The following is a 27,974-nucleotide window of genomic DNA, read 5'->3' as shown; positions in this document are numbered from 1 at the left end:
CATACAGACATAAAAAACCTTGATCGGGATTCGTCCCCAGGGGCGTCCTGAATTCGAACCCCATAAAAAAGAGATCTCTGTGATAAACGTTATGCGATGAGTTAATCAATTCTAACAAACCAAATGCCCTTGTCCAACGGTTATTGAGTGTGTTCATGGTTTTACGCTAACAAAGCAAAGTCTCTCCACACATTATGTGTTATTGTATTTTTTTTGCTTTTAGTTTTATTTTGCTTCGTAACAATTATTCGGCTAAGTTGCAAGATTTATTAGTCTTTGTTATGTGAACATTGAGTATTTGGATTGTTTCACAGGAATATATTTAGGAAAAGTAAACTGTCACCACATTGCGTGTTATGATATAATTTGTTTTGAGAAGTTTTAATATGCCTCACATATAATTATTCAACTAAGCTACAAGTTAATTAGCCTTAGGCGTGTTCACAATAGTTTCTCGCACGTGAAGAAACAAACAACTCGTTTGCTGCTCATTTTATTTTACACCTGATGTGACTAGGATTTGGAAAGATGCGATTACAAAGCTACAGAATTCCAGCTCGTAAAATTTCGAGCAAACTATTGATATTTGGAAGTTTTTTACTCGTTGTTGTTGCAATTTGTATTGGATGCTTCGCACGAGAAGTGGTTCTGTATTTGAGACGGTATGTTGGACTTTTTTTAAAAAAAATTGTGGGTTCTAAACAGAAACAAAGGTTCTAACAAGAAACAAACAGGCCAATATATTTGTGACGTTTTGACGGCAAATGAACTTTCATTTGGGAATGACATAAGTTGCTGTCGAAATGTTATGTTCTATCCAAAAAACGGCATGTTTGTTTCTAGTTAAAACCTATAAAACAGTGAATTTAAGAGCATTAAACAATGTTAATCTGAACAAGATTTTAAGCAGTTAGTTGCACAATCCACATTAGTGACGGTTGCCACTTAGACTTGGACAAACAAACATACATTTTCTGTACAATATGTCTATAACTTACAGCCTAGAAAACAAATTGGAAAGATATAGTGAAGAGGCTGAGAGATTGAGGGATCAGAACCAGCAGCTGCTGAAGCAGCATTCCATCCACAAAAGATCCCCGAATGTAAGTTCAAAACATTGATATTTTTCCTGTTTAAAAATTTCCTGGACGTTTTTCAGTAAAAACCCCACCCATATTTTGGGTTTTGAATTCACCTACTTTAAGTAAAAAATATATATTTTTTGCAGCAAGGTGTTCAGTCAACTTCAATAACAGGTAACATATTAAGTAAATGGCAATATCTTGCGAAATTCATTGAAAACAGTGTACCAAGCAAGGTTAAATAGACGTAATAAAAACTAGTGATGTACCGAATCGGCGAAATTTCGATTCGGCCGAAACCGAATATTCGGCGGTTTTGCCGAATAAATTCGGCCGAATCAACCGAATCATTTATGACGTCACGCGAAGTCCTACGCTACGCGTTTGACGTGAAAAAAATGTTTATCTACCAGGCAGCCAGTGCAAAATAGTTGTGTTTCGTCCTTATTTCAGTTCTGTGGGGTTTAAAATTGCCTTAAGCATGATTGGCAACCTGCCAATGAATTACTAATTTTTTTGACTACCGTGGGAAAAACGATAATGTGTTGAAAAAGATAAACATTGACGCAATTTTCGTTATGTTTGGGCTTTTGAAAGATTGCGTGGACCTTAATAAGCAGAAAAGACACGTTTAATGCTTTAAATTTGTGTTCGTAAAAGATTCAGTTTCGGTCGAATCGCAAGAAATTATTCGGCCGAAACCGAATCTTTGCAAAAATGATCGATTCGGCCGAATAAATTCGGCAAACCGAATATTCGGTACATCTCTAATAAAAACACATATTTTCCACAAAAGAAAATGTGTACAGGTTAAATCTGTTTAGCACTGGGTTTTTTCAATTCTGCTTTACAAGTTATACTATATTAAGTAAATAAGAGGTAATTTATGTATGTTGCTGTAGGGTTTGTTGCGACATAAACAACAGTCTAATTATTTGCAGCTAAGCCCTACAACAAAACAGCAATAAACAGCTAAAACTTTTTTGCAGTAAAATCGAATATGTCTCAATACCTCTTCAAAAACAATCAAAGTTAATTCCAGTTGTTTTACCCAGGAACAACTTACGTACGTTGGGGAAGAAATGAATGTCCGAGCAAGACTGGAACAAGTTTGGTTTACCACGGTAAAATACCTCTGCACTGTGAAGTCCAAACTACAGGGTGAAAGAGTTTCGTTAGCTTGTTTCATTTTTATCCTTAGTGTGCGGGCATCACAATGAGTCCGCTGTCGAGCTGTTGAATTACTGTTTACTGCAGTTTTTGTAATTTTGTGCAGGTTATGCTGCTGGTAATCACTACACTCACGTCGGAGGTGGATCTGACTTCTTATGCTTACATCATAATGTGACTTATACCTCAGGACATTACGTGGATGGAAATCAAGGTTGGAGTTTTCAGTTTTTCGTTATGTGATAAACAAATCATTTACTCTGTCATAAACATAACTGCGAAAGCACCGGTGTATAGAATACATCATGCAGACGTGTTCTACAGCTCGATTGACAACCTGCAGTGACGATGACAACAGTGATTATTGAAACGTCTGCATGATATATTCAGCGGTGGGATTCAGCCGGTTCGCACTGGTTCTACAGAACCGTCTCACGAAATTTTGAGATCAGCGAACTGGTTAGCATTACTGGTTACTGTCAATGGACTTTTTGTAACAGAACCGGTTGAAAAATATGACTTTTGTGATAGAACCGGCTGACAAAAAATTTGAATCCCACCACTGGATGTATTCTATATAGCCTACACCAGTACTTGGTAAGTAGGTGTATGGTGTTCCAAATCGTTTAACCTATATACGTATATCGATTACAGGGCCTGGTTGGATTTACGGCGTTGAATATCGCGATGCATCCAACTTGCATTCCTTGTATGATCTGTCCTTGATAGAACAACAAGACTTCCAATACCAGGGCGTCCCGTGCGCAATTTGCTTGGTTAAAAGCACAGCTCATGTACGTATTTCTGAATAAAATTATTGACCATGTTTTATATTTATCTCTTGTGGGTATAGTCAAATTGTTTCCAAAAACTTTTAGGAGCGTTTACAGGTAGGGCCACCTACCGGAAATTCCCTAAATGGGCGTCTTGTGAGTTCCTGTGTTAGTAGTTCCACCGATTTTACAAAAGTAACCGTATGTTTTGGGACAATTCCCCTAGCGATAACATTTGGTCGCCTTCGTTCTTTTTCTTTTAAACACAAACCAACTGAATTTAAATTTTGATTATATTTACAACAAAACGTTTCAATTTTAGCTGATGATTCCGAGTCGTGAAACTTGTCCGGAAGGTTGGACGTTAGAATACACCGGATATATAATGACCGGCTCATACACCGCAAGCAAGCACTCATCCAGCCATCTTTGTGTAGACGACACGCCTCAAGCAGTGACTGGGACTCAGGGCAACCAGCACGGAGCCTACTTGCATGTTGTACAGATTGCATGCGGTTACAGTGTCCCCTGTCAGCCTTATGTTAATGGAAGAGAAATTCGTTGTGTCGTTTGCTCGCTTGGCGAATCAACACAGTGATCATTTTAGAGCGATTCCCATCTGTTTGTTTGTTTACTTGCTTGTCGTGCTCAGTGTAAACAACAAACTAAACAGGTTGTTCTTGTTTTGCTTTAATATAACCACAACTTAGAGTGAAATACCGTTTTAATCCCTGTAAATTAGAATTTTGTTGGACTTAGGAAGTTTTTCAAATTACCAATGTGGCGTAAGATCACTGAAGAAATTCAGATGCATTTAAAATGCATTGTAGGCACCGAGATAAAAGGTTGGCTTCCGAATAAAGATAGTTTTCTTTTCATATTACACAAATGAACAAATGCATGACAATATTTGTCGACGCCTCCCGCAGCAAGCTTTCACTTCTTTGTGCGCAATAAAAAAAATTGTGTAGTTCAATGCTTTGCCTAGATTTCTCAAATTTGTAAAATTTGCCAAATACATTGCTTTTGGGCTACTATAAAGGACATAATATGGTTTCTACTCTATAGCGTTTTCAACAAACTCATTTACAGGCAACGATTGTGGCCACCACAAGAGTGCGCCTTCGAGCAACGAGACGAAAATATCGTAGCAGATTTTCGTATTGCGCCAATTCGCCACCGGCTCGAATCCGAACTGATTTATCGCCGGGCGGGTCGCGCGCATTTATAAGCTCTTCTAAATTTAGTAGAATCGTCCATTACGCATCGTTGCTTTTCAACCATGACGTAATGGATTTGAACGCCTAGTGGTAAATGTTTCTGTCTCATTTTCACGTAAGCTTTCCAGGCAACTAGTTGATAATAAGTGTTGGAGACTTGGAGTATATAAGTGTCAGAAAATATTTATGACTGACTTCGTTGGTTGAGTAAGATTTTAGCGCCAAGGTGCCAACATTCTTTATTTTGTGATCGTTTGACTGTTGAAAACCTTCAGCCAGAAATACCTCACCGAAATGCCTGCTTTGATTAAACGGAAATGCACAAAAATGTCAATTGTTTCGCGGAATCAAGATTGCAGACTGACAGGATTAGCACTTGTTTTAGCAGCTTTGAATGGTAACGAATTTTAACAATAGAAGACGTAATAAAAAGGTAATTTTAACACGGAAATTTGGAATGAATATCAACTGTAAGTATTTCTAAATACTGGCCCCATTTTTGGCAGTAAATTTCATTGGCAACCATTGGAAACTAAACCTGAAAAAATGCTAGTTTAGTGTGTTGAGAAGTTGGGTACTGAAATTTTTGGATGCATAAATGTGTGTTTAAAAACATGTGAAGGATAAAATTACTTTCTAGAAAGGATTTTCTTTTAATAAAAGATTGCCTCTGGCAAAATGTTTTATTGTTTTTCAAACAGAGATAACATTGAAACTTAAAGTTCGTAGTACAGAGCACTACAATATAAAATAGCTTAAAACTTGTAAAGTCTTACCAATAACCATGATCCATCATTATCTGGCAAGTCAATAGCATTAAAGGCAAAAAGCCTCTGGTTTGGTTTATTTCATCTGCAGTGAGCAGTGAAAAGAATATCTTCTTTATGAGTTTAGTTTGTTTTGTGAAAGAAAATGAAACAACAAGACTCCATTGTATATCAGCAAACCATACAAAGCAATGAAAGTTGCGCGGACAATAAAGCCCGAAAATTGGTGAATCGAAAACTGGTTGAATTAAACCACATATCACTGTGTAGGAGTAATGCTTCCAAATTTTGTTTAATATTGGAATTGGAATGCATTTTGCCAGCATAAGACTGATGAGGTTACGATTTGATCACGATGCTGGAGTTAATGTGACTTAATTGACAATACAAAAATCAGGGACCAGAGAGAAAGCAGCAAACAATGGCATTAGCTCCATGTATTATTATGCATTTTTTAACAATTATAAATTCCTGCCTTAAAAAAACCTTTTGGTAACAAATCAACACACAGTAAAAAATATGAAATAAGCTATTGCTGCCAGGCATAATGTATGAAATATGTTCGGTATCCCAATAGAGCTTGTAAAAATTTCATTTACTGGTACTGAGTGATTAAACTTTATTGGTTGTTGTCGTAATGTGGCGTACATTAGGACCTATTAGAATGCTCTGCAGTTAGTTGGTGGAAACAGACTCACATAAACAATGAATCACCACAAACATATGTAGGTGTTGTTTCCTATCTCTTTACTTCCTTGTGTTGCGAAGTCTTTACAAAAGGTGTGTTCACCAGAATGAAGTAGAGCTTTATTGGTGGTTTTATATTCTCCTAACCACTCTACTAAACTAGGAAAGGAATCATGGAGTTCAGGTGTATATTTTGGCCGACTAAGCATTGTGTCAAGTTTTGGAGAAAAGTTTCTTGTTTTCAGATAGAAAATTAAGTACAAATCTTTATTTAAATATATACTGCCTATAGCAGGAAATGGTACCAAATACGTTTTGTGTGCAAGTCATAACAACTTAAAATTGTACGAAAAAATGAATGAAAAGTCATGCAGTAGTATCGGTGACAAAATAACACGTTTTTATGTTTTTCAGCTGGCGATAAAAATAGAATAAAGTTAATTGATAATAGAATTCCTGTTTGTCTCATCAATTTGGATCAGAAGACACTTCCAAGATGCCGAAAGTAGTAAGTAACTCTTTACTAATACGCTGTTGTCTAAATTATAATATAACCCAGGGTGTACAATGAATGTATAACTTACTTTGTATTTGATGAGAACATTTGATTCCACTGTAGGCATTATAGAATTTGTGATGTTTGAATAAAATCTAATAAAATCATAACTTTGGGTCAAAGTCATATGGACTCATGTAACATTGACATTAGAAGAGAAAAAAACACACAAACCCAAAAGCAACAGGAATTTTGTACATTGTATAACAGCTAATTTTGTTAAAACATAACTTTTAGTGATTTATGGAGTAAATCAGGCCACTGTGCTTAGCAAATGCCAAACCCCAACGCAAACAGAGTAGTTTCGAAATGCAAACAAGAGGATTGAGCTCGCTGTGTTCAACAGGTTCGGTGCTGTCCGTTAATAATTAATGAGTCCAACCCTACTTCGCCCAACCCTTACCTAGGTAACTTTATGTGTGAGCGCTTAACTCCAACTACAAATGTGAAATACCTAATTTTAAAGTCTTGTCAAAGATCCAAAAATGACACTGCCTAATTTTGACCAACCTCATTTCAACAGGTTGTAAAAGTCCTGAACATGAAAACAAACAAAATTTACAAATAGCACCGACTGTAACTGATTAAAAAAACATTTTGTTGTAATTTTTACTTATATCAATTTTTTTGTTATTGAACTGACAGGAAAGGTTTCCTTTAAATTTGCCTATTAATAGTTTCAGAACTGTTCAAGCAGGTCTAGTCTTGGTTAGAATAATACACAATTAGAAACTTGGTTGCTATATATACATTAAAAGTTTTCTCTTAACTTTCATAATTCTACTGTTGATGCCAAAAAGTTACAAATGTGCTTTTGGTGACAAAGACAAGACCAAAGAACAAAACAACTGAACAGCATTAGCTGCTATTCACAACCGAAGCTATATTCCAAACAAATTTCCCACTTTTCAAAGATATTAAATTATTCATTTAAACTACAATGAATATTACCATAATCTGGTAGATTTTGGGTGAAAAATATATAAAATGGTAATCAAGAATTGAGTTAGAATGAAAGCAAGTTTCATTGACAGAATGGAAGGAATGAAAAGTGTTTTAGTACTGTGAACGTTCACAGAGGTGCAACAAAATGTAGGTTGTACTTGCAACTACTACCCAAGTACCGGTAACATTTGACGAGACCGCACAAACTAAATAAGCCTTTGTCGGAATGTGTTTGAACGAGAAAATTCAGGAATGCTTGCCGGTTGTTGAAAATAAACTGCATGACGTCACGTAACGGATCAGTAAATGCCGTCTCGGTTCACCGCACACCATTACTTTTGTTTTTTGTGCGTTACTCGTCGTTCTTTGGTTGTTGGTGTCTAATTATTCGGAAATCATTGATGAACTGAAGACTTCACCAAAGTAGCCTAAGAGGTTTTGTATTGTGCCGCCTTTTTCGGTGTAACATGACACCTCCTTTAAATCGGAACTTTATGCCACGAAGTTGTAGCACTGCGAGCACGTTTTGCAAAGTTTTCAAGAAAACGAAAATTTGATCGTGGCGTACATATCATATGTAGCATGTGTATTTTGTACAACGTACGTCCTACATTACAACTTAAAACTTGCTTACTTTGCCGTGTATAACAAATCGGAACTTTATGCCATGAAATTGTAGCACTCCGAGAACGTTTTGCAAAGCGAAGTTTTGATCGTGGCGTACATATCTTAGGTAACATCAACGTCCAGCGTTTACAACTTTAGACTTGCATACTTTGCCGTGTGTAACACCAATGTGTAGATAGCGCACAACCAAAAATATCTGGAACCTTGCCACACATTCCAGCATTGCAGTGTGGGAATTTGACTTGGATCGAATTACGCAGTGATTTTCCCGGGAGATGCACGCAGTTTACATTTTTATCTTGCCTTCTTATTCCAACAACAAGCTTGTGAGCGACGGGAATCACTTTCCAACAACGACAGTCGATTACTTCCGTTTCGCTACAACGACTGTCGCTTTTTGATTGGTCGATGCTTCCCACGTGACAAATTGCCTTCGCTGTGTATTGTGGCTTGGGAAATTGATAAATTTTCAAATGTGGTGGCTGCCTATACGCGCTCTTTATGAAAATATTTGTTCGTGGTATCTTCTGTTACCACACGCACTTTAGAAATGGGTTACTGAAGGTCACTAACAATTTCTGAACCATGAATGTAAATACCGTACATGTTTTCGTCTTATTTCCACAAGTAGGGTTTTAGTACGTTGCCTTCTGCGGTCTTTGATGAACTTTATCTTTTACTTCAAACGCTCCGCTCAGAGGGTTGGTGATGGATAAAACACACAAGGATTTCTGTTCCAGTCAGATCTTGCTGTGTTATTTACCAATTTAAGGCTTATATTATATTGTGCTTATAATCGGCAATACAACACATAAAGCTTAAAATAGTCGGGTACGATAAATGTGACGTCATTCTGTTTGCGGGCGTAGAATGCATTGTGACGTCACAACGTTAGTAAGCTTAACAAGGAAACGTAAAGGCAAAGCCTAATCCTTGAATTGACCTCTATAAATGCGTCACATCGTAGGGTTTGTCGTGATGTCTACTAGTTTAGCCATAAAACCTCTATTACTCGTTGGTCTATTGTCTATAAATCACCTAATTTACAAGCAGTGGAACCATAAAATCAGGTTTATTGATCGAACGACTTCATGTTACGCTCGATGGGTGTAACAAACTCGAATGACCCAGGTTCTTTCTGTTGATGGCCAAAAAGTGAGCATCTTCTTAACGTTTTTACGGATTACTACACAGGACAATTTTGTTTTAACCTAACCAACATTTAAATATGCGTCAAAGAATCGCTATGTTGAAAAATAGGTTATTGTATCATACCATCTCAATAGTGAACAAACGTTTCGTCCAACAAATTGCATATTTAACCAAATTATCGTTCAACCTACCACACCAGTTGAACGATAATTTGGGTAAATACCAACCGGTCACGACAACCGTGCACTTTACAAAACCACATGTACAACGTACTGGGGCCCTTATTAATACCCATTATACTCTGCGAAAACACTGTGTTGTAAACGTACATTTTTAATAAAGCTTTCCCGAGCCATCAAGGCAGCCTCCCAGTGCGTTTAATCAACATCAATAATGTATGGCATCCGTACTGCTGGTTCGCTTGCATATTGCAAGGGGACGTCCTTGCGTTCCCGACCGATTCAAAGGTAGCGTGTGCATGCTAACTACGTGGGGAAACAAACAATCAATAGAACGACACAATAAGCAAACTTCGTAATCTGCAAACGAGAGTTCAGTAATTAGATTGGAATGTTCAGAGCTGGAGTTCGCTTAGTTAAATGGCAGGTTTTTGACAGTAGAATGCTTGATGATGTACACTGCATTGCCAGTCCTTGCAACTTTAGTACAAGAGTATTTTGGATTATGGTTAAATAATCTAAGGCGCAAATATAGGGCACCCCTCGACAACTGGCAGTATAGTAAACCAACGTTTGAAGTTGGTATAAGCCCAACAAGACAAATTTGACCGCAATTGTCTGTGAAAAGCTTGAGAAAATTCCAATTTGTTTTTCATTTATAACTTGTTTAGGTTATTAGTAGTTGTCATGTTGCAGAAAGTAGGCGTGTGAACATTGAAAAGCCTCGTTTTGCCTTGGCTATGACGGCTTGCTGTTTATGTAGCAAAAGAACTAAAATCGTGACCGCAATGACGTTGTTAGAACGAATGTTTTTGATGTAAAATGTCATTAAACATCATTAGAGGTCAAACTGATAAACTGACAGGCCTTTGAGCACGACCTTGAACTGGTTTGCTTTTAAGCCAACCTTGTGATTTTCAACGAATTTTGCCACTCAGTGTCGCTTTACGTTTGAAATAGTTGCAAAAATTTGTCTTTGAGACAAGTTTATTACGTAAGTGCTCACGACTTTAATCGATAGCAATGGAATTAGAGTTTTCTTCTACACGATTGTTGGCCCTTTTGTTCGCTGGCGTGTTACCTTTTCATAAAACTCTTTTTGTAAGAGCAAAGCCACGGGAGGTTACTGAAAAACGTGGGAAAACGGTTTGATAATGTTGGAAATCATAAACAAGCCCGTTATACTCACGGTTAGAGCAAGTTATTGTTGGTTGCCGCAGTTATAAGATCGTTAAGGCTGAATCTGTAGGAAGTTGATTCGTTTTTGAGGTTTTGATCTTAAACGTAAATGGTTTGTGATGTCATAAGGCGAGTATTGTGATTCAACAGTCGGTATTGTCATGTCGAACTATTTTAGAAATATTGTTTGTTTTCTGTAAATGTCGGAATCGTTGGTTATCAATGGTGTTTATGTCGTCATTAAAACACAATGTGAGTGGTCTGGAACAGGAAACTAACTGCAGACAAACCAATTTAAGTTGTCGAAATACAAGCAGCAACATTTAACTATAAATTGCGTTCAATATACTAAACAAACGTTGCAGATTTATAAGTTTTTCTACCAACTGGAGTAAAGTTATGCAAAACACCTCTTTTTTGGTTAAAGAACTTGTAACTTTGCAAACGATTCGCTCACTAAATTGCGTTGATTCCTGATTTTCTGATGTTTGATGATCCAGTTGATTGGATGCTACGCCTTGTTTGCAGAGCGAGATCAGGAAGTCTGCTCCACTTGATAAAGTTGCAACTAGGTCAACGTTTTCTCTTGGCCTTGGGTCAACGACATTGCGATTGCGTCTGTTGCCGGCTCTCTGTGTGTATTTGTTGACCAGAGAGTAAACGACTAAACGAGACTCAGTTACTCGAGTTATTTGAAGTATTTGCTATTTACGGACCAATAGTGACTTGGCAATGGCAAACTACAATGGTTTTCGATCTACACTACACCATATAGTTCCTGGTTATATCAACTTGAAATGTAAAAAAATAATTTTAAATTTGTTAGCAAATTTGTCGGAAATATTATCAGCTTTAAAAGCAAATCATTATCAGTTTGTATTGTAAACTGGCCAACTGTTTAAAATTGCACCCAAGTTTGTTGAACCCTATTTATTGAAATACCAACATTTGAAACGAACGCATTGAACATGAAATGTACCTAACCAAGTGTTAACCCCAACCCACAAGAAATTGATGTCCAAAGGTGTTTCTCTCCTTAGGTACAGTACATTCTGTAAATGTTTTCGATAGTTGGTTCGCAAGCCAATACAACACTGATAAATCGATTTCTTTCGCCATGACTGATTATCCAATAATCGAGCGAATATAACCCCGTACTATTCCCTACTTCCTCATCTCGTTAAAACACTTGACAGGAGCAAGATAGATTCGCGCTCCCTTTGACAAAGTCATCAGTAACCCACTATTTCCACGCTGTCATGATTCTCCAGTGGCCTGGTAGACAACTCTGACTAATGTTGATGCAAAAACAATGAAATGTTTGTTCCTGAAGTGACAATGCATTGCGTTGTGTTGTGAACTTTCAATCAACTTCGATTCGCGCGTCAGATCGGTTCAATTTTATTTCTCGCGCGCTGATTGGTTGTCGGGGTTGTCACGTGGCGTGGTACTTAAATTTGTGTTTTTGGTCTTGTGTGCGGAACCCATATAACAAGCCTCAGGTTTGGTTTTTCATTTATGTCAGTTATTGTTCATTATCCTGACTATCTCTTGTTTCTTTTAAACATCTTGCTTCAATCAGTGGCTTGCGTGGCAAATTTTAGACAAAGTTTCCCCGAAAATTGGTTGCTTTGTTACTGGTCTTAACGATAAAGTCTCTGATATTATACCCCATTGTGACCTGGTGTGCGTGTTTATGAAGTCACAATGTTCGGTGTGACGAAATACAGGGTGGATCCTCGTCGTTACCAGCGTAAAGTTTGCAAGAAAATACAAAAACAGGTAATATTTGCAAACTATCAGATTGCTTCTGTATCACGTAGTACAACCTTCGTTCCTTTTCTCCCAGACTACACTGACGTAGGTATGTGGTGCTGTATAGACTTGTACAGACGTAAACAACTTTGTTCGGGTTAGTCACACCCGAGAAAGACCAGCCCAGTTAACACTTGTCATTGAAGCTCGACTGCTAACTTTAAAACAAAGGCTCTGGTTTCTTCCGCGTATTGTTCTACGAAACAAAACTGAAATCGCTCGAATTAGCCGAAAATGCACAGGTGGTATTAGTGACAAAACTGCATTGTTATTGGGGGCATCGAAACAGCATTGTATTGTCATCTTAAGTAGCCACAATTCAACGCTAGTTGGACGGTATTTTGTCGAAAACAAAGTTATAGGGATGAACTTGGCATACCTTAGGGGTAAATATAAAGTGAACAAAAAGTTGTTGGATATGCAGGATTATTCTGTATTGTGTAAAAATACGTTGGGCGTAATTTTGTTCTCAAAACAGTGCCACAGGGATAAACAACAATTTGACCTTTTGGTCTAGAAAAACTATCTGGAAATGATTTTTTAAACAATCTTTGCGCATGAACATGAAAACACCTGTGGAACTCTCGAAATCAAAACTTTTTACTCTGACATTCTTGGCACGTTGATTTGTTTAGCCTGTATTGCTATGGCAACTACGTGGTACGCGACGTTTGCTATTTACCATTTCATCATAGATTTGGCATTTAAACAATTACTAAGCAACAAAGGTTGGGCTTGAGTCAGATTTAGAAGTGAACGTCATGTTCTGTTCGACGCCCTGCCCTTCATGTCGCAAAATCCATTTCTCAATTGTATCTTACCGCATTCAACATTTTTTCGTAAGTTTCAGTATGTAACCGCTTTATGACATGCGTGATAACGTCCAAACCTTACGCCCCTTTGGCAAACACCACATCGGACGTTTTACCAAAGGCGTAACTGCGACGCGACCGCCTATGACGTCACAATATGTGTGCTGAATGCGTAATAGATCGGCGGTCCCGCTATCTACTCGAAACATTCTCCGTTCTGCATCAGCGGGTATTCGCGACTTTTCAATCAAGACCACCTCGTTATGCGTGGATGGACGCTTTTGGTAAAGTGGTTTTGCTCTGCTGCGCTCAAACACTTCGTGGTTGAGCTGAAATGAAAAGGACATTGGCCCAGCGAATGATCACGTACCAGAAAACAAACGGTGTTTGGATTCGCTCTTCGTCTGCTTTTGTATCACCAGCCCTTTCACTACAAACTCTATTTCTTTCTGTTCAAGTTTCAATCTTTTTTAAAACTCTTCTTCAATCCAGTGCGTGGCTTCATTTTTCACATACAGAGTGAATACAAGTAAACTTTTTTGAAGTTTATATAATTCTTACACTTGCCAACTTTTTTCATGGAGAGTTATTTCGCAAAATAAGGAACTGCTGTACATAATATACATTCATGCTTCACCAATTTCCACAAACAAAGAAATAATACACAACAGTATTTTACCTGCTTAAGTAGTTTTATTACTGATTGTTTTCTTATTTTTTTTAAACCCAGTCTAAAAATGCCTCCTGATCACACGCTTAGAACTAGTCCCAAATCAGCCTTATTAGGTGCCATCATCTAAAGGTTGTTTCCTAACCCATAATTATGTCATAAGCGGTATTATTTTCTTCCAATTTAATGCAATTATGACTCAAACAATGCCATATGAGCATTTGCCTTCTCTGAGAGTAGTTAGTTCGAAAAGAGCAAGGCAGAAGAATGGTTGAGGGAAAATCTTTCAAAGGCTATGATGTAAAAATTAGTTTAGTGTATAACCTTGATGTAGTTCAAAATGTTGCACACAACCTGATGTAATTTTATTGCTTTGTATTGCTTTTTGCCATGTGAGCATGGCCTTCTTGTTGAACTGTTAACAAAAGGTTTAACTTAAAGCTAGACTGAAACTATCAAACATAAAGTGGTGAATTCAATGTTTTCGTTTTGTGACTTTAAAATAAATTGATACTTTCTTGTTTTAGATCAATGTTCGAGTCACTACGATGGACGCGGAGTTGGAGTTTGCCATTCAGCCCAGCACCACAGGCAAGCAACTTTTCGATCAGGTATGATTCCACTTGTTAGGCTTGTAGGGAAGGCACTAGATTAAATTTGCTTTTTAAATCTTGTTTCAACATATCATGCTCGGCACATGAAAGTTAAAACAAGAAGTCACAATTTTCTTGGGCATTTTTAGCCTGATGTGTTCTTTTATGAGCCTTTTTTGTTCCTTATATCTGAGGTGATTTGATTGGTAAAATGTTAAATGCAAAACAATTTTTGACAGCAATACAATGTTAATTAAGAAAAGACATTGAAACCCCTTTGCTCAACAGTATTATTGTTAAAGAATCATAGAATGTGAAATAAAATAGTTAAGGTGACTTTGTAGTATTTTTACGCTCAAGTATTTTCACCTTTACCCGGCCATTGTCAAATGCCGGCTCAAGAAATACTGTACAAAGTGTGTGTCATGTTTCATAATGCGCACAGACACTCGTGTTAAGCGACGCTCTTGAAAGGGACTTGTGCCGTTTTTGTTTATTAACTGAAGTCCCTTGATGCTGTTCAACTGTGCCAAAAAGGCCTCCACGGTGTAAACCCTTTGCGGCGATATGTAATTACAGACTTTAGGCTACAGTTAACCCATTGCCTCCTCGAAGTACAGATCATCTCATTCTGTTGCAAATGATTCTGTATAATATTTCCCCTTAGTCGTGGCATACAAAGACATTTTTTAACTCACTTCACTGTATCGGTTTTGTTCATATTTTACCTTTCGCCAAAATTGCTCGTGCTAAAATGATGAAAACAGTTATATATATATATGTTATGTATGTATCTATAAAAATATAAAAAATCAGTAAAAATAAAAACATTCAAAGACCATTGTAAACCAGTGGGGTATTTCATTATTGGAATATTGAGTTACCTGATTTAACTGGTATTTTTTCTTTCTTTTTGTAGGTTGTAAAAACAGTTGGACTCCGAGAAATTTGGTTCTTTGGTCTGCAGTATGTGGATTCAAAAGGCTACGCAACATGGCTTAAGTTAAACAAAAAGGTATGGTCTGCAATACATCAACTTTACAGTCTGTAATACAGCAGTTTAACTTAGCCGACTATGTTATTGTACGTACAAAGCTTTTAAAATTTACACTCAGTGGTGGAATTCAGCCATTTTGCATCGGTTCTATAGAACTGTCTCAGGAAATTTTATGAGATCAGCGAACCGGTTAACATTACTGGTTACTGTCAATAGACTTTTTGTAACAGAACCGGCCGAAAAATATGACTTTTGTGATAGAACTGGCTGAAAAATATGACTTTTGTGATAGAACCGGCTGAAAAAAAAATTGAATTCCATCACTGGTTACACTTATAAATTTCTTAAATAGGTTCAACAGCAAGATGTACGAAAGGATGCAATTTTACAATTTAAGTTTCGTGCCAAGTTTTTCCCGGAAGATGTTGCTGAAGAATTGATTCAAGACATAACACAGGTGGGAACCCAAGTACTGAAGCTTAGGATCAATATTTGCTGATTATGTCTGTGCATGTACCTACAAAAATAACTTTTAAATTGGGAAAAATTGTTGTGAAAAAGGGGACTAAAAACTTTTGTACTTCCATGGATTTAAGGTTTGGAGCCAAAACTTATAAAAAAGGTGCTTTGTGCTAAAGTTAATATGATTGGGGCCTCTCGAAACAAACTGATAAAAACTACATTAATGTTAACCCCTTATTAAAGTTTACCCGTACAAGCTCAATTATATACCATTTTGTGGTGCAGTTATGATAGCATTTATTCATGACAAATTGTCCTTAACATTACAACACACATATGTTAAAGGGTATGTAGGTAAATCTTGTTCTGACTTTGCTACACGGGCTGCATGTACCATTGCACAGTTATATATTAACTAGGAACTGTTTCAACCTTAGTTCAATTGGCCCACTGGGATCATTTAATGCATGTGCTCCCTGCTGAAATGTCTAGACCTTCATCTAGAATGCAGATTTATTTAAAGTAGCTTTGTATGAGATTGAACTTTACCATGAGTCCTGCATCTAAACTGCATTAAATGTTTGATGGGATTCAATTTAACCTCCAACAAATAAAAATAACACTTTTTCTGTCAGTTGAGCTAGTTATTTGACTAAATTGAAGTTTAAAATTTCTAAAACATTATCACGTTGTCAAATTTTTGGTTAAAATAAAAGTAGCTTTAACTTTAGAAGACACTTGCCAGCAAAAGTATCATTGCTTTCTCAAATTTTCCTGTTAAGATCAAAATACATTGAATTTGAGAAGACATTTATCAGTAGTTGGGAAGATATTTGGCAAGTATGATAAATTTTTTATAAGTGTCCCAGTCAATATTATATGGATACCTGGTATTGCACTTTGCTGGGGTGAAATGTCAACATACCAATGCTGTTATCAGTTGCACATTGGTTGCATAGCAGCGGAATAGCTAAATATCTCCTCGGGCAATTTAGCATAACCAAACTATTCGGTAATGCCACATGACAACGCTACCATGTGCATACATTCTAGTGCACTTACTAAAGAGCAAATTTAGTGGCTGCTGTTTTCTTAATATGGTGCCGCAGGAATTTTAAATTGTTTGTGGATTGACTAAACACTCCTTAGTTTGTGTTTGTAAAAAATTCTTACATATTTAACTTAAAAAAAATACTTCTGCCCAGGACCTTTTTATCATGACTTTTATTTCAAGCAAACATTTCACTGATTTATTACACATTAACTTCAATGAAAAATTGTTCCTACTATGTGTATTAGCATATTTAAGGATAAAGTATCAAAGTTGTTGTTCCCATAAGCCCCATTTTCCTTGACAAGTCTGAAGTCATCCACCATTTTTTGTGTACAAGTATATATATTTCACCTAAGTGATAGAAATTATCAGTATGTTATTCAAATAGAATCTCTCCATCTCTCGTACTGAGTCTCTGGTGACTCGTGATTGTAAAATATACTTCAACCAGATTACTCTGTACCAACTATTAACAAAAAAACTTTTTTCTGCAGAGATTGTTTTTCCTTCAAGTGAAAGACAGTATTTTAGCTGATGAGACCTACTGCCCACCAGAAACATCAGTTCTGCTCGCTTCATATGCTGTACAAGCTAAATATGCAACATATGATCCGGACAAGCACAAGAGTGGATATCTGGCCAACGATCGTCTGCTTCCAGAAAGGTTGGTGTATTTTACATAAAATCTTTCGATATGGAAAAAAATTGTCCTGTTTTTTTTAATGTGCTTGCGATAGATTGGTAAGTTGTGCAAAGCATGCATTTGAGTTTAAATTGGCAGCAGTGACTAGGCAATTTAATATTGGCACAGGGCAAAGTACTGCCCACCACATTCAGTAGAAACAAACATTAGGAAGTATTCCTTATGAACATTTTCATTTCTCTCTGATATACTACATAGTAGATGCTAAATCATACAACAATCATTTAGAATTGGGTCTTTTGTCAATTTCACAGGTTATATTTCCAGAGCTTAAGTGTTTAATTACGAACCATGTGTACTAATGAAATGTATCTGTATGCTGAAATTGTTCTAGCTACACATTCACGCCTGTATTGACATACTTGCTTTAAACAGGGTTTCGAGTCAGCACAAGATGACCAAAGATCAATGGGAAGAGAGGATTCAGACTTGGCACGCTGAGCACGGGATCATGCCACGAGAGGATGCAATGATCGAGTACCTCAAAATCGCACAGGTAACTTACACAATTGTGAATACTGACACAGAAAAGAAAAACCCAATACATGCTATCAGTATTTATTGGTACTTGTTGTGTAATTGGACTTTTTCCTTTTTGTAGCTGTGAAACAGTTTTAGATTAATCAGAATATTGCAATATTGTAAAGTATTCAGTCTATTTGGTATGTAATTCTCGAAATCAGCCTGGATAAGCAAAAATAAAAATTATTTGTCTATTTAGCCACAAAATTAACTCGTTATTTACACATAAAGCAATTCTTTTGAAAAGTGTATCTCCAAATGCAATAAAGTAAAGATTAAAATATGTAACTTGCATTTTAAGTTGCTTGTTTTTTACCATATTGCCACCTCATAAAACAAGTCAAAAGTTGGCCAAATTGAGTAGAATATAGATAAAGAGAAAGTATAATATAATTTTCCAAGGGTTAGGCAACCGATTGCTTGTTTTACATGTAAATTTAAGATAAGAATGTTTACATGTCTTCATGTTTTACCTAATTTGGACTGCATATAAAGTTAAGTAAACAACATAGAATAGAAACTGATTTGCTGATCAGTCAAGTGCTAAGCATCATCATTATTATGCTCTATTTTGGAAAATTTAAAAAAAATGGGCTTGGTGTTGTCAGGTTGAATTTGTTCAGCTGATATATTGCTTAATATTACAAAGTACAAAATATGTTTCCATCAATGCCTGGATGCAATTATGAGTCTTCTTTCTTGAAACATATGTTTTCATAAGAATTTTTTTGTCTAATGGTGGTTTATTCCACCTATTTGGCCAAGAAAATATGGTTTAAACTTTTTCAAATTTAACACGTCATAGTAAGTTAGATAAGCTTTTGCTCTCATGCATAATATTAACCTCATGGAGATCTTCCGGCTATTGTATTTTTGTACCGATCTTTCAACGTCCTATACAGGTTGCTTTCATTATAGGCTGTTGAAACATTGGTACAAAAATACAAATGCCAGAAGAGCTCTGTAATAAGTTATTTAGAGTTGATCCCCACAAACATTTATTTATAGAGATCTTTTTGTTTGAGAAGGCTACACCCTTGTGTTTGTGCCCTGCATGCAATTCAACCAGTGTCTGTTAGCATATCTGGTTACATTTTGCCCTGAAGCCCTAATGCCATGCATTGTAATTTGCAGGACTTGGAAATGTATGGGGTGAACTACTTTGAAATTCAAAACAAGAAGAAGACCAGTCTCTACCTCGGTGTTGATGCTTTGGGCCTCAACGTTTATGAAAAGAATGACAAGTAAGTGTAAGACTTTATCTCGAAGTGCCCTAATTTCGACAGAATTCTTACAGCCAAAGAAACCTGGGAGAACAAAACTGAGCGAAAGTTACTAAAACATCACCTGATAAAAGATGACCAAATAAAACCGCATGAAGATATTGAATTACTGTTACCACGCTGTGTTGTTCTGATATGCAACAAAACTATGTAAAACACACACAGAAAGTCAAGTATTATAGGATGTGATATCTTTCTAAACACACAAAAATGATGTAGTCTGTGAACCACTAATTAACATAACATCAAACAAATATTGGCTTTGATTAAAACTCTTGAACAATGTTTGTGGTGCCCATTAAATCAGGATGTTTTACAAGATTTATAGATAAGTAAGTAGGTTGGAAAACATGGCCAATATTTCAACTCAATAAATAGAAAATGATATGGACCAAATTGTAGGTGAATCAAGATAAATAAACTTTTTTGTGGTTTTAATTGATTGAATTTCATCAGGTGTATAGAATTAGTTCTATTAAATATGGGGTTTATTTAAATGCAGACCCCACTAAAACACCATGGCAATAAGATTTACTACCTGTGTGCGTACACTCTATAAGGGGGGTCTACAGAAACGTTTAAACTGTTTTTTTTTTCATTCTGCACCGCAAGTATAGAGTCAATTTACACATAATGAGCGAAAACTGTTGCTTCAATTGTGTTAAACTCCCCAAACGACCTAAACATGTGACTTTTACTCCAACTGTTTTGTACTCAGTCAAGCAAACCATGCACTGGCCTCTCGTACAAAACCTCACCTAACTTGGCTAGTAGCCAAGGTTGAACGTTTGTGTAAAAGCAAATTCATGTGTGTTTACAGATGACAGGGTTTTATCATTAAGTCGTATTGCTGTGTTCATTTATTTTTCACCCAAAAAGAATAAACTTTAACTAACAAACGAATAAATTTTGCAACTTTGCACTCTGAGCAATAATTTGTTAACGATAAAAATAGTGAGTTGTCACGTTTCAGTGGATTCAGTTGGCATACGGCGGACAAACAACAAATGGCTATGTAGAATGCTTAAGGCTTAAGCAGACGAAACGATGTAGAATGCTTAAGGCTTAAGCAGACGAAACCTTAAGCAGACGAAACGATCGTAATGCTATGAGATCCAGTAAATCCCATCCTTTATCCGGATAATCTTGTGTGAATTAGTGTGAAAAGTTGCCATAAATCTGTCTTGTGTTTTACAGACTGACACCGAAGATCGGATTCCCATGGAGTGAAATACGAAATATCTCTTTCAACGACAGAAAATTTGTGATCAAGCCAATCGACAAAAAAGCTCCGGTAAGTTGAATTAGACGCATGTGATTACGTTGAGATGTAATTCTGAAACTTTTTCTGTGTCAATCCCAAAACAAATACTTGGAGTAAAAATACTTCCTGTACAGGTAAAACTTATAACTATGGACCTAGTCTGTTTTCGAATTGCAAAACATTAATTGTTTGTCAGGCGTATTTATCTGTTTGCTTTGTCCGACCTCTTAACGTGTTTATTTAAACGTCTGTTGTAGTTATGCCTAAGCGCAATCGTTTCTAACAACAGATGCGGTACCTGTAGCGATTTAATTCACAAAAATTAGAACGTGACACGAAAACACGAGCAAATGTGCTCTCTAGTGACCCCTGGTGCTTACAACCACGTTATAACAGCACAAAACTCTCTGCAGGATTTCGTTTTCTACGTGGAGCGGTTACGCATCAACAAACGCATCTTGGCGCTGTGTATGGGAAACCACGAACTTTATATGAGACGAAGAAAACCCGACACCATCGAAGTTCAACAGATGAAGGCTCAATCTCGCGAGGAAAAGCACCAGAAACAACAGGAAAGGTAGGGAACCCGTTTTGTAGAGTTTAAACCAGAGGTCGGCAACCATTCGACCACCGAGTGCCAGTTCAAAGTTGTAAGTCGGGCCAGGCTTAGGTTTCTTAAAAACGGCTTGATTCGGGCATGACTTTACACTTTGTGTCAGTATTTTTTAATATTTAACCAGCTAAATAACCGGTTGCTGGACCTCTCCTATTTTGTTTATTGTCTTGGTCTTTCCCGAGGCTTTAAGTATAGGTCTGCCAATCAAACTTTCGGGTTCGGGCTCCGATTTCAGGTCCGTTTACAACTCTGTTCCAGTTTACTTGTTGTGCCAAAATAGTACAACTTCGCAGGCCAACATTATCGTGCGTATTAGTGGTTTGTGTCAGCTGGTTTGAATAGCGACCAAATAGCGACATAGCACTATCTGTAGGTTACGTTCATGGTGCTACTTTATTGTTACCAAATTAAGACATATGATGTAATAATTCTAACCTCAACAAACTGTACTGAAATACGAAGTCGGAAATCACTGCTAACGGTTGTAGCTGCTTGCTGTAATGTATCTTGTGTAATGTAAGATTTTAGGTAACACCGATTTAAATATTTTGCGCTCCCACTAAACAACATCAATAAAACTACCAGCATTCAGAGTTTAATTCGAACGCAAACATCTCTACTATTCATGTATTGTTATATATTGATGACGTCATAAACCCCTTTGATCAAACAGAACATTATCATTGTCTCTTTGTTTGCACTTTGATTTTAATGTAGTTTTCCTTAAACTTTAGTAAAAAATTCGCTAACGTTTTGATTATTTCACGCAGACAAGCGTTGGAACGGGAAAAGACCAAAAGAGCGCAGATTGAGAAGGAAAAATTGGAGGCAGAAAGGAAGACGGCCGAGCTGCTGAAGAGAATGGAGGAGTATGAGGCTGATAACATCAAGTACAGGGAAGGTAGGGATCAACATCTCATGTGTTGTGTTAACTTCTTGTAACATATTTGATCCAGCGCACCGCCACCGTAAAAGTAATTACACTTTGTCAGGTATTTGTAACACCCCAAACCAGTTGCATAATGTTTTATCCTAAGGGGCTTTTAGGAAAAATTGAATATTATGCGAAGAAAAGCATAAATCTTAAAACGAACTATATTCAGAAGTAAGTATCATTCACACAACAAAAGTGGCTCTATTATATATGTAGGTGTTAGTACGTAATGGAAAGTGTAGGCGACAATATCCTGTTGTGGGAAGTCCTATAATTCCTCAATGAATCAAACCTGTCGTTTTAGTTACTTTTAACAAACACGCGATTACGTTGTGTTTCCATAAATGGACACAAAATCGCGATTGCTGTTATTTTGTCAAGACAAACCGCCAGACCGCTGTAGCGTGTAACTTTTATTTATAAGCCAAACGATACTATTTTGTGCTCCACATACCACAAAGACTCAGAAATAACCATAGAGTTTCAAAAGTTTTTCAGGGTTTGGGTAAAGAAATGCCTACTGGATTCAAACCCTAGGTCGCTTACATTTGCGTCGTAATATCACGTTCTTGTGCAAATGCCAATGCGCAGAAGTGTATGTTAATGTGTTCCAAACAACGGGACATGACTAAAGGTCTTCATGCAGACCTCTAAAGATTGAATGATTCGTTAAAATAAACTGTCCACAATAAGTATTAGAACTTAAGACGTTAGTTTTCGGGTGTAAAATACAGCTAACCTCGGTTAAACCGGATTCGGTTAATCCGGATCTTCGCGTAATCCGGACAAAACTTGAGGTACAAATGATTCGTAATGGGGTAAGGCTTTAACTAATCGATATCGGTTAATCCGGATCTTCGCGTAATCCGGACAAAACTTGAGGTACAAATGATTCGTAATGGGGTAAGGCTTTAACTAATCGATATCGGTTGATCCGGATCTTCGCGTAATCCGGACAAAACTTGAGGTACAAATGATTCGTAATGGGGTAAGGCTTTAACTAATCGATATCGGTTGATCCGGATCTTCGCGTAATCCGGACAAAACTTGAGGTACAAATGATTCGTAATGGGGTAAAGCTTCAACTAATCTACATCGATTATTCCTGGCAGTTTTTTTGGTCCAAACGGGTCCGGATTAACCTAGGTTTACTGTATGTAGGTACTGATAGTCGCTCAACCCATATGTAGGTAATAGTTACAACTTTAATGTGAATTTTTATCCTTAGAACTTGAGGAGAAACAGAGACAGGCACAGAAACTTGCAGATGAGAAGAAACAAGCGGAGGAAGAAAGGAAACAGATTGAAGAGCTCAGGCTCAAAGCTGAAGAGGAAGCTCGTCAGATGGAACTGGTACGTCGGTGTTATCAGAGGTCATACAACTTTTGAGGGGTCACTAGCGGCCATCCAACTTTTATGGGGCTACTGTCGGTCAAAGCAAATTTAGGGTAAACTGAAACTTTTAGTACACTTAAATCAGCCTGTGGTTTTCTGTTTTGCCATCTTAAATATGGAAATCGATTTGGTCGATGAATGGCATCCTCAGTTCTTTCATAGCAATTTGTGGGATTACTAACTGTCGTAGTAATTTACAGGGTTACCATCGGTCATATTACTTTGGTTGGTTCTCTGTCTCTCTCATACGACTTTGCGGGGTTACCATCGGTCATGGTTAGGTTGTTGGTTTCTGGGTTACGGTAGGGGAAAATGTATTTGCAATAGATCTTTCGTTGCCAGGTTATCGACGCTTGTCCTCTTCACAGAAATCTGTCTACTTGTGTGTACGTTACATGCCATGCGAAATAAACTGACACCTTACCTATGTTGGCTGTAGTACGGGAACCCGGTTTTTGTAACGATGAACTTGAACGTGATTTTATGTTTTTAAACTGTTATAAGTTACATCCAAATCCTTTGTACGAAACTTGTCTTCAAAAACGTTGTGGTAATTACTTTCAACCTACAAAACATAGTTGTGTCAAAACTAAATTGTACAACAACGTTCATTACTGGGATCAGCCCTGAAGCGTCCATGCAGACCAGCGACCATGACAACCTTATGTAAAAATCATAGTACGCCAATCATAAGGGGTGTTATACCGAATCAAAGCATTTATTTAAGCTCTGCAAATGCGTTGTAACGTCCCTGTAAACCTGGGTGTGCTGTGAACTGATCCAGTTCAACTGTGTTCATTCGCTTTATGGTTGTTTTTTTACAGCGTGCTGCCGAGAATGAAGAACTGAAATATGCGATGGAAAATGAAGTGGCGGCGAAACTTGCTGAGATTGAGAGGCTAAAGTTGATTGAGCAGGAGAAGACGGAGGAGAGTGAGAGGTGGAAGAGCAAGGTGAGCTCCTCTTTCTTCTCTTACTCCTTTGTTAAGGATAAAGCCTTAAACTGGTGGTTCCCAACCTTTATCCGATTTCGCACTTAACAATTTAAAACATTTTCATTGCTTCCAATAGATGCTAAACTAGGGTCGTCCGGAATTTCCCGAACATGTACGGAATTCGGGCGTAAAATCTATGTTCGAAAATACTATTTGATAACACTCTCAATGTCTGGAATGTAACGTCAAGTAGCTTAACCCACAGTAGTTTACTCATTTTTTATGGGGGATTTTTATAGAAAGTTTACATTTTAACTGTTGTCTGTGCTGATTTTAATGTACGATTTACCTTGCGGCGAATATTCATGCAAAACAACCCGTCTCAAATGCTAATAATAAACAACGCGTTGTTTTATATTGCCCAAGCCAAAACTTACTAAAGCCTCAGTTTTATTGAATGCTTTTTGCAGGCTGAAGAGACTGAGCGTCAGATTTCGGAAAAAGAACGGGAACTGATTAATCTTCACGAACAACGCAAGATTGAGGCTGTGAACGCTACTCAGGAAAACTCAATGGCTGAGGTGAGGGTTTGTGGTCTTTAAAGGATGTCACGAAAAACTCATGCAAATAACAAACAGCAGATACTAAGTTCAAGCTGCCCTTGCGAAATAACTGTAATGACAAGTTTACCAGATACAGTTCGTGCGGGATATCGCCTGTACTTGCTGTGCTGCTAATTGCATTATTTAAAATCGTTCACGAGTTTGCAAAGAAACTTCACGATTTACCAATTAGAATTTATGTCTCCGATTCTGGTTTAAACCGATTTGGTGGTTCGATAGGAGGCAAAAACAGTTTGAAACTGGAATATTCCGGCGAAACCCCACCCAAAACTGGAGTAGAAATCTTCGTTCATTGCTTGTTTAAATCTGTCCACATCTTATTTATCTTTTATTTTTCCGTAGCCCTAGAAAGGTGAGGAAATACTGGTTTAAGCAAATGCTATTGTTGTAGTCAGTAGAAAAGATCTGACTGGAAACTTGGTAATGCCCGGGAATTTACTGATTTTTTCACTTTAGACCGAGGACGACCAGTCGAGGAGCGATTTCAACCACGAGATTGGTGAGAACGACAGAAGCGAAGAAAATCGTCAAACGGAATCGGAGAAAAATAAACAACTACAAGAGCAACTCCTGGTCAGTGATGGTTGCATAAAAAATTGTTGGCTTCGCGTATCTTTGTTATCTTCCAAACTGTTGTCTGAGATTGGCTTGTATTGTTGCAACGTCAATGGAAATTCAGCCCTGGTTTTAACAAGATGCAAGTTGACAATGAATCCACGGTTTTAAATAATGACTCTTTTGTAAATTGCGTCAGTCTGTATAAACTATAAAGCTTCGACGTAAAGTTTATGCCGTTTTTGACGAACTAAGTTGAAACGTGTCTTAAAATGTTTGTGACAGAAAATGAAAAGGAGTTACAAAGCAAACATTTTTAGTGTTTTTTAAACCCATCTAAAAACTGCGGGTTCGCCACTGAGCCGAAAAAGCTCAGTTGGTAGAACGTGAGTCCCGGAAAAGCTCATGTCGTGGGTTCGAATCCCACCGCAGGCTAGATTTTTTAGCATGTGCCTTGCCATATGGTGGTGAATGCTTAGATGGCCGGCTTGATTCATTATAACACGCCTTCAATGGGCCTGGCGTGCTATGATTTAAAAAAAGCAATGAAAATTGAATTTTAAAACGCCATGAAATAAGCTATTCCTGCCAGGCATAATCTTTAACCGAGTATTGCTTATCCAGCAGTTTTATTGTAAACAATTGACGTTTCGACGTCCTATACAAATGCCATATTTCGAAACAATCCTTTGAACACCTTTCTTCGCGGCATTATTTATGAAGCAGTAACAGCTTATACCGTGCATTAAACGTTTTCATGTTTCAGGCTCTGCGCAACCAACTGGACGGTATGCGAGACGAGAAAGTCAACCAATCCCAGCTCGACTTGATTCACACCGAGAATGTCAAAGCGGGTCGCGACAAGTACAAGACCTTGAAGCAGATTCGCTCGGGAAACACCAGACATAGAATCGACGAGTTCGAGTGCATGTAATCGTTGGTGACGTCAGCAATTTATTACGTCACCGCTAATAATGATGATTATATGAAAGTCACTTTGATTTGTGAGAGCTTTGATTGGGAGGTCGCGCTTTCGCTCCTCTTTTCTCTCTTATCCCGGGGGGTGCGACCAGTGGTGGGATTCAAAGTTTCTTGTCAGCCTGTTCTATTACAAAAGTCATACTTTTTAGCCGGGCCATGCCCAGGCCGTGTTTCTAAGCGCACCTTTTTTTAGCTAGCCGGTTCTGTTACAAAAAGTCCATTGACAGTAACCAGTAATGCTAACCGGTCGCTGATCTCATAACATTTTGTGAGATGGTTTTATAGAACCGGTGCGAACCGGCTGAATCCCACCACTGGATGCGACCCCCCAACAAGCACCTGATTTGTACTGCTGTAATTGATCGACGATGCCTTTTCTACAGTGACATCATATATCTATATTCGTGTGTGTATGTTTGTAATAACCGGCCCAACAGTCCTATATCTATTTTTCTTCGTTTTATTTCTTTTTCCACGGCCTGAGGAGAAAGGAGAAAAAAATATGTAATTCTCGTGTACAAAGCAATTAAATGGACCGGCCCTCTCTTTTACTTTGTTCCCTTCGCGCTTCGATCGTGTTTTTGTTTTCGTTCACTAATTCTTTTTCACTCACAATGACGTAATAATCGCCTCATGTTAAGTTTGCCCCCCTGCTGTTTTTTGCAATTGCACCCCCGCCCCCCTGCTGTTTTTTGCAATTGCACCCCCGCCCCCGACATCTACCAATCATGCCCCTTCCCTGCCCGCACCACAACTCACGTCACGTGATTTCTGCAACCCGGAAGTGAACGCTGTAACGTCAGACGTGCGTGTTGTGACGTCACAGTCCCCTGTCGCCCGCATCAAGTGTTAGAGAGTCGTGTATAGCGCGTCGTAGTTTCACTGTAGCCGAGTTGTACATTTGCAGGCTCAAAATAAAATACATACCCTACACGCGGTGGCGCTCGTGTGCTCTCTGTTCGTCACGTCACAATGGGTAAAGAGTTGCCGTTGTACGATTTTGTCTCGCAAGTCGGAACCTATGTATTGTTTTTTGAAAGTCAAAGAAAGGTCCTATTTTGCGTTTAATTGAGCAGCTTGACGGCTGTAAGGGGACATAAATGTGGCCTACAAGAACAAAAAATGTTGTTTTCTCATATAATTTTAAAATGTATACGTTCTCTCAATGAAATCAGAGTACGCCAATGCATTGGAAAGAAAAAAGCAGGGTTTCAAATAACAAATCTCACTTTAAAACCAAAATATCCAAGTAGTCGTTTTGGTCTTTGAAAAGTCTTAAAAATCGCATCAATGCTTTGCAAAAAACAATCCACCGTTCAATATAAATGTTTTTACTAAACGTGTAATATAACAAGAAGTTATTTCTGAAAAACAAAAAAGTTTATGAACCATAAAAACAAAAATATTTAAAACAAAAAATAGG

The 27,974-nt window shown here is 37.6% G+C and overlaps 2 protein-coding genes across 4 annotated transcripts; both read left to right on the top strand.

Moving 5' to 3' along the window:
* The first annotated feature begins 515 nt into the window (after positions 1-515).
* Positions 516-3,932, top strand: LOC145233663 (uncharacterized). The gene is made up of 7 exons (XM_080098441.1): positions 516-662; positions 1,001-1,103; positions 1,229-1,256; positions 2,138-2,206; positions 2,359-2,466; positions 2,907-3,046; positions 3,348-3,932. The coding sequence occupies exons 1-7, from the start codon at positions 529-531 to the stop codon at positions 3,621-3,623; spliced, it is 858 nt and encodes a 285-aa protein (XP_079954567.1). The 5' UTR covers positions 516-528; the 3' UTR covers positions 3,624-3,932.
* Positions 3,933-6,117: 2,185 nt separating this feature from the next.
* Positions 6,118-27,487, top strand: LOC145232315 (radixin-like). Of its 3 annotated transcripts, none has more exons than XM_080096909.1 (15): positions 6,118-6,207; positions 14,162-14,245; positions 15,147-15,242; positions 15,577-15,681; positions 17,235-17,404; positions 17,819-17,939; positions 19,100-19,209; positions 20,446-20,542; positions 20,926-21,089; positions 21,899-22,029; positions 23,291-23,415; positions 24,282-24,410; positions 24,863-24,973; positions 25,472-25,588; positions 26,337-27,487. In XM_080096909.1, the coding sequence occupies exons 1-15, from the start codon at positions 6,196-6,198 to the stop codon at positions 26,502-26,504; spliced, it is 1,740 nt and encodes a 579-aa protein (XP_079953035.1). In that variant the 5' UTR covers positions 6,118-6,195; the 3' UTR covers positions 26,505-27,487. The 3 variants fall into 3 exon arrangements, with proteins under 3 accessions (XP_079953035.1, XP_079953033.1, XP_079953034.1); XM_080096907.1 differs by lacking the exon at positions 6,118-6,207 and adding an exon at positions 11,891-12,119; XM_080096908.1 differs by lacking the exon at positions 6,118-6,207 and adding an exon at positions 13,887-13,934.
* The last annotated feature ends 487 nt before the right edge of the window (positions 27,488-27,974 follow it).

Source organism: Phallusia mammillata, chromosome 6 (genome assembly GCF_965637545.1).
Source record: "Phallusia mammillata chromosome 6, kaPhaMamm4.hap1.1, whole genome shotgun sequence".
NCBI classification, from domain to species: domain Eukaryota; kingdom Metazoa; phylum Chordata; class Ascidiacea; order Phlebobranchia; family Ascidiidae; genus Phallusia; species Phallusia mammillata.
Note: the sequence above shows the minus strand (reverse complement) of the source record. Positions and strands in the feature narration are given on the sequence as shown.

Coding starts and splice junctions, on each gene's coding strand:
- LOC145233663 (XM_080098441.1), top strand. CDS start 529: ATGCGATTACAAAGCTACAGAATTCCAGCTCGTAAAATTTCGAGCAAA. Junction 663..1,000: donor GTGGTTCTGTATTTGAGACG/GTATGTTGGACT, acceptor TATAACTTACAG/CCTAGAAAACAAATTGGAAA. Junction 1,257..2,137: donor TCAGTCAACTTCAATAACAG/GTAACATATTAA, acceptor TGTTTTACCCAG/GAACAACTTACGTACGTTGG.
- LOC145232315 (XM_080096907.1), top strand. CDS start 12,045: ATGTTCGGTGTGACGAAATACAGGGTGGATCCTCGTCGTTACCAGCGT. Junction 14,246..15,146: donor GCAAGCAACTTTTCGATCAG/GTATGATTCCAC, acceptor TTCTTTTTGTAG/GTTGTAAAAACAGTTGGACT. Junction 25,589..26,336: donor AACTACAAGAGCAACTCCTG/GTCAGTGATGGT, acceptor TTCATGTTTCAG/GCTCTGCGCAACCAACTGGA.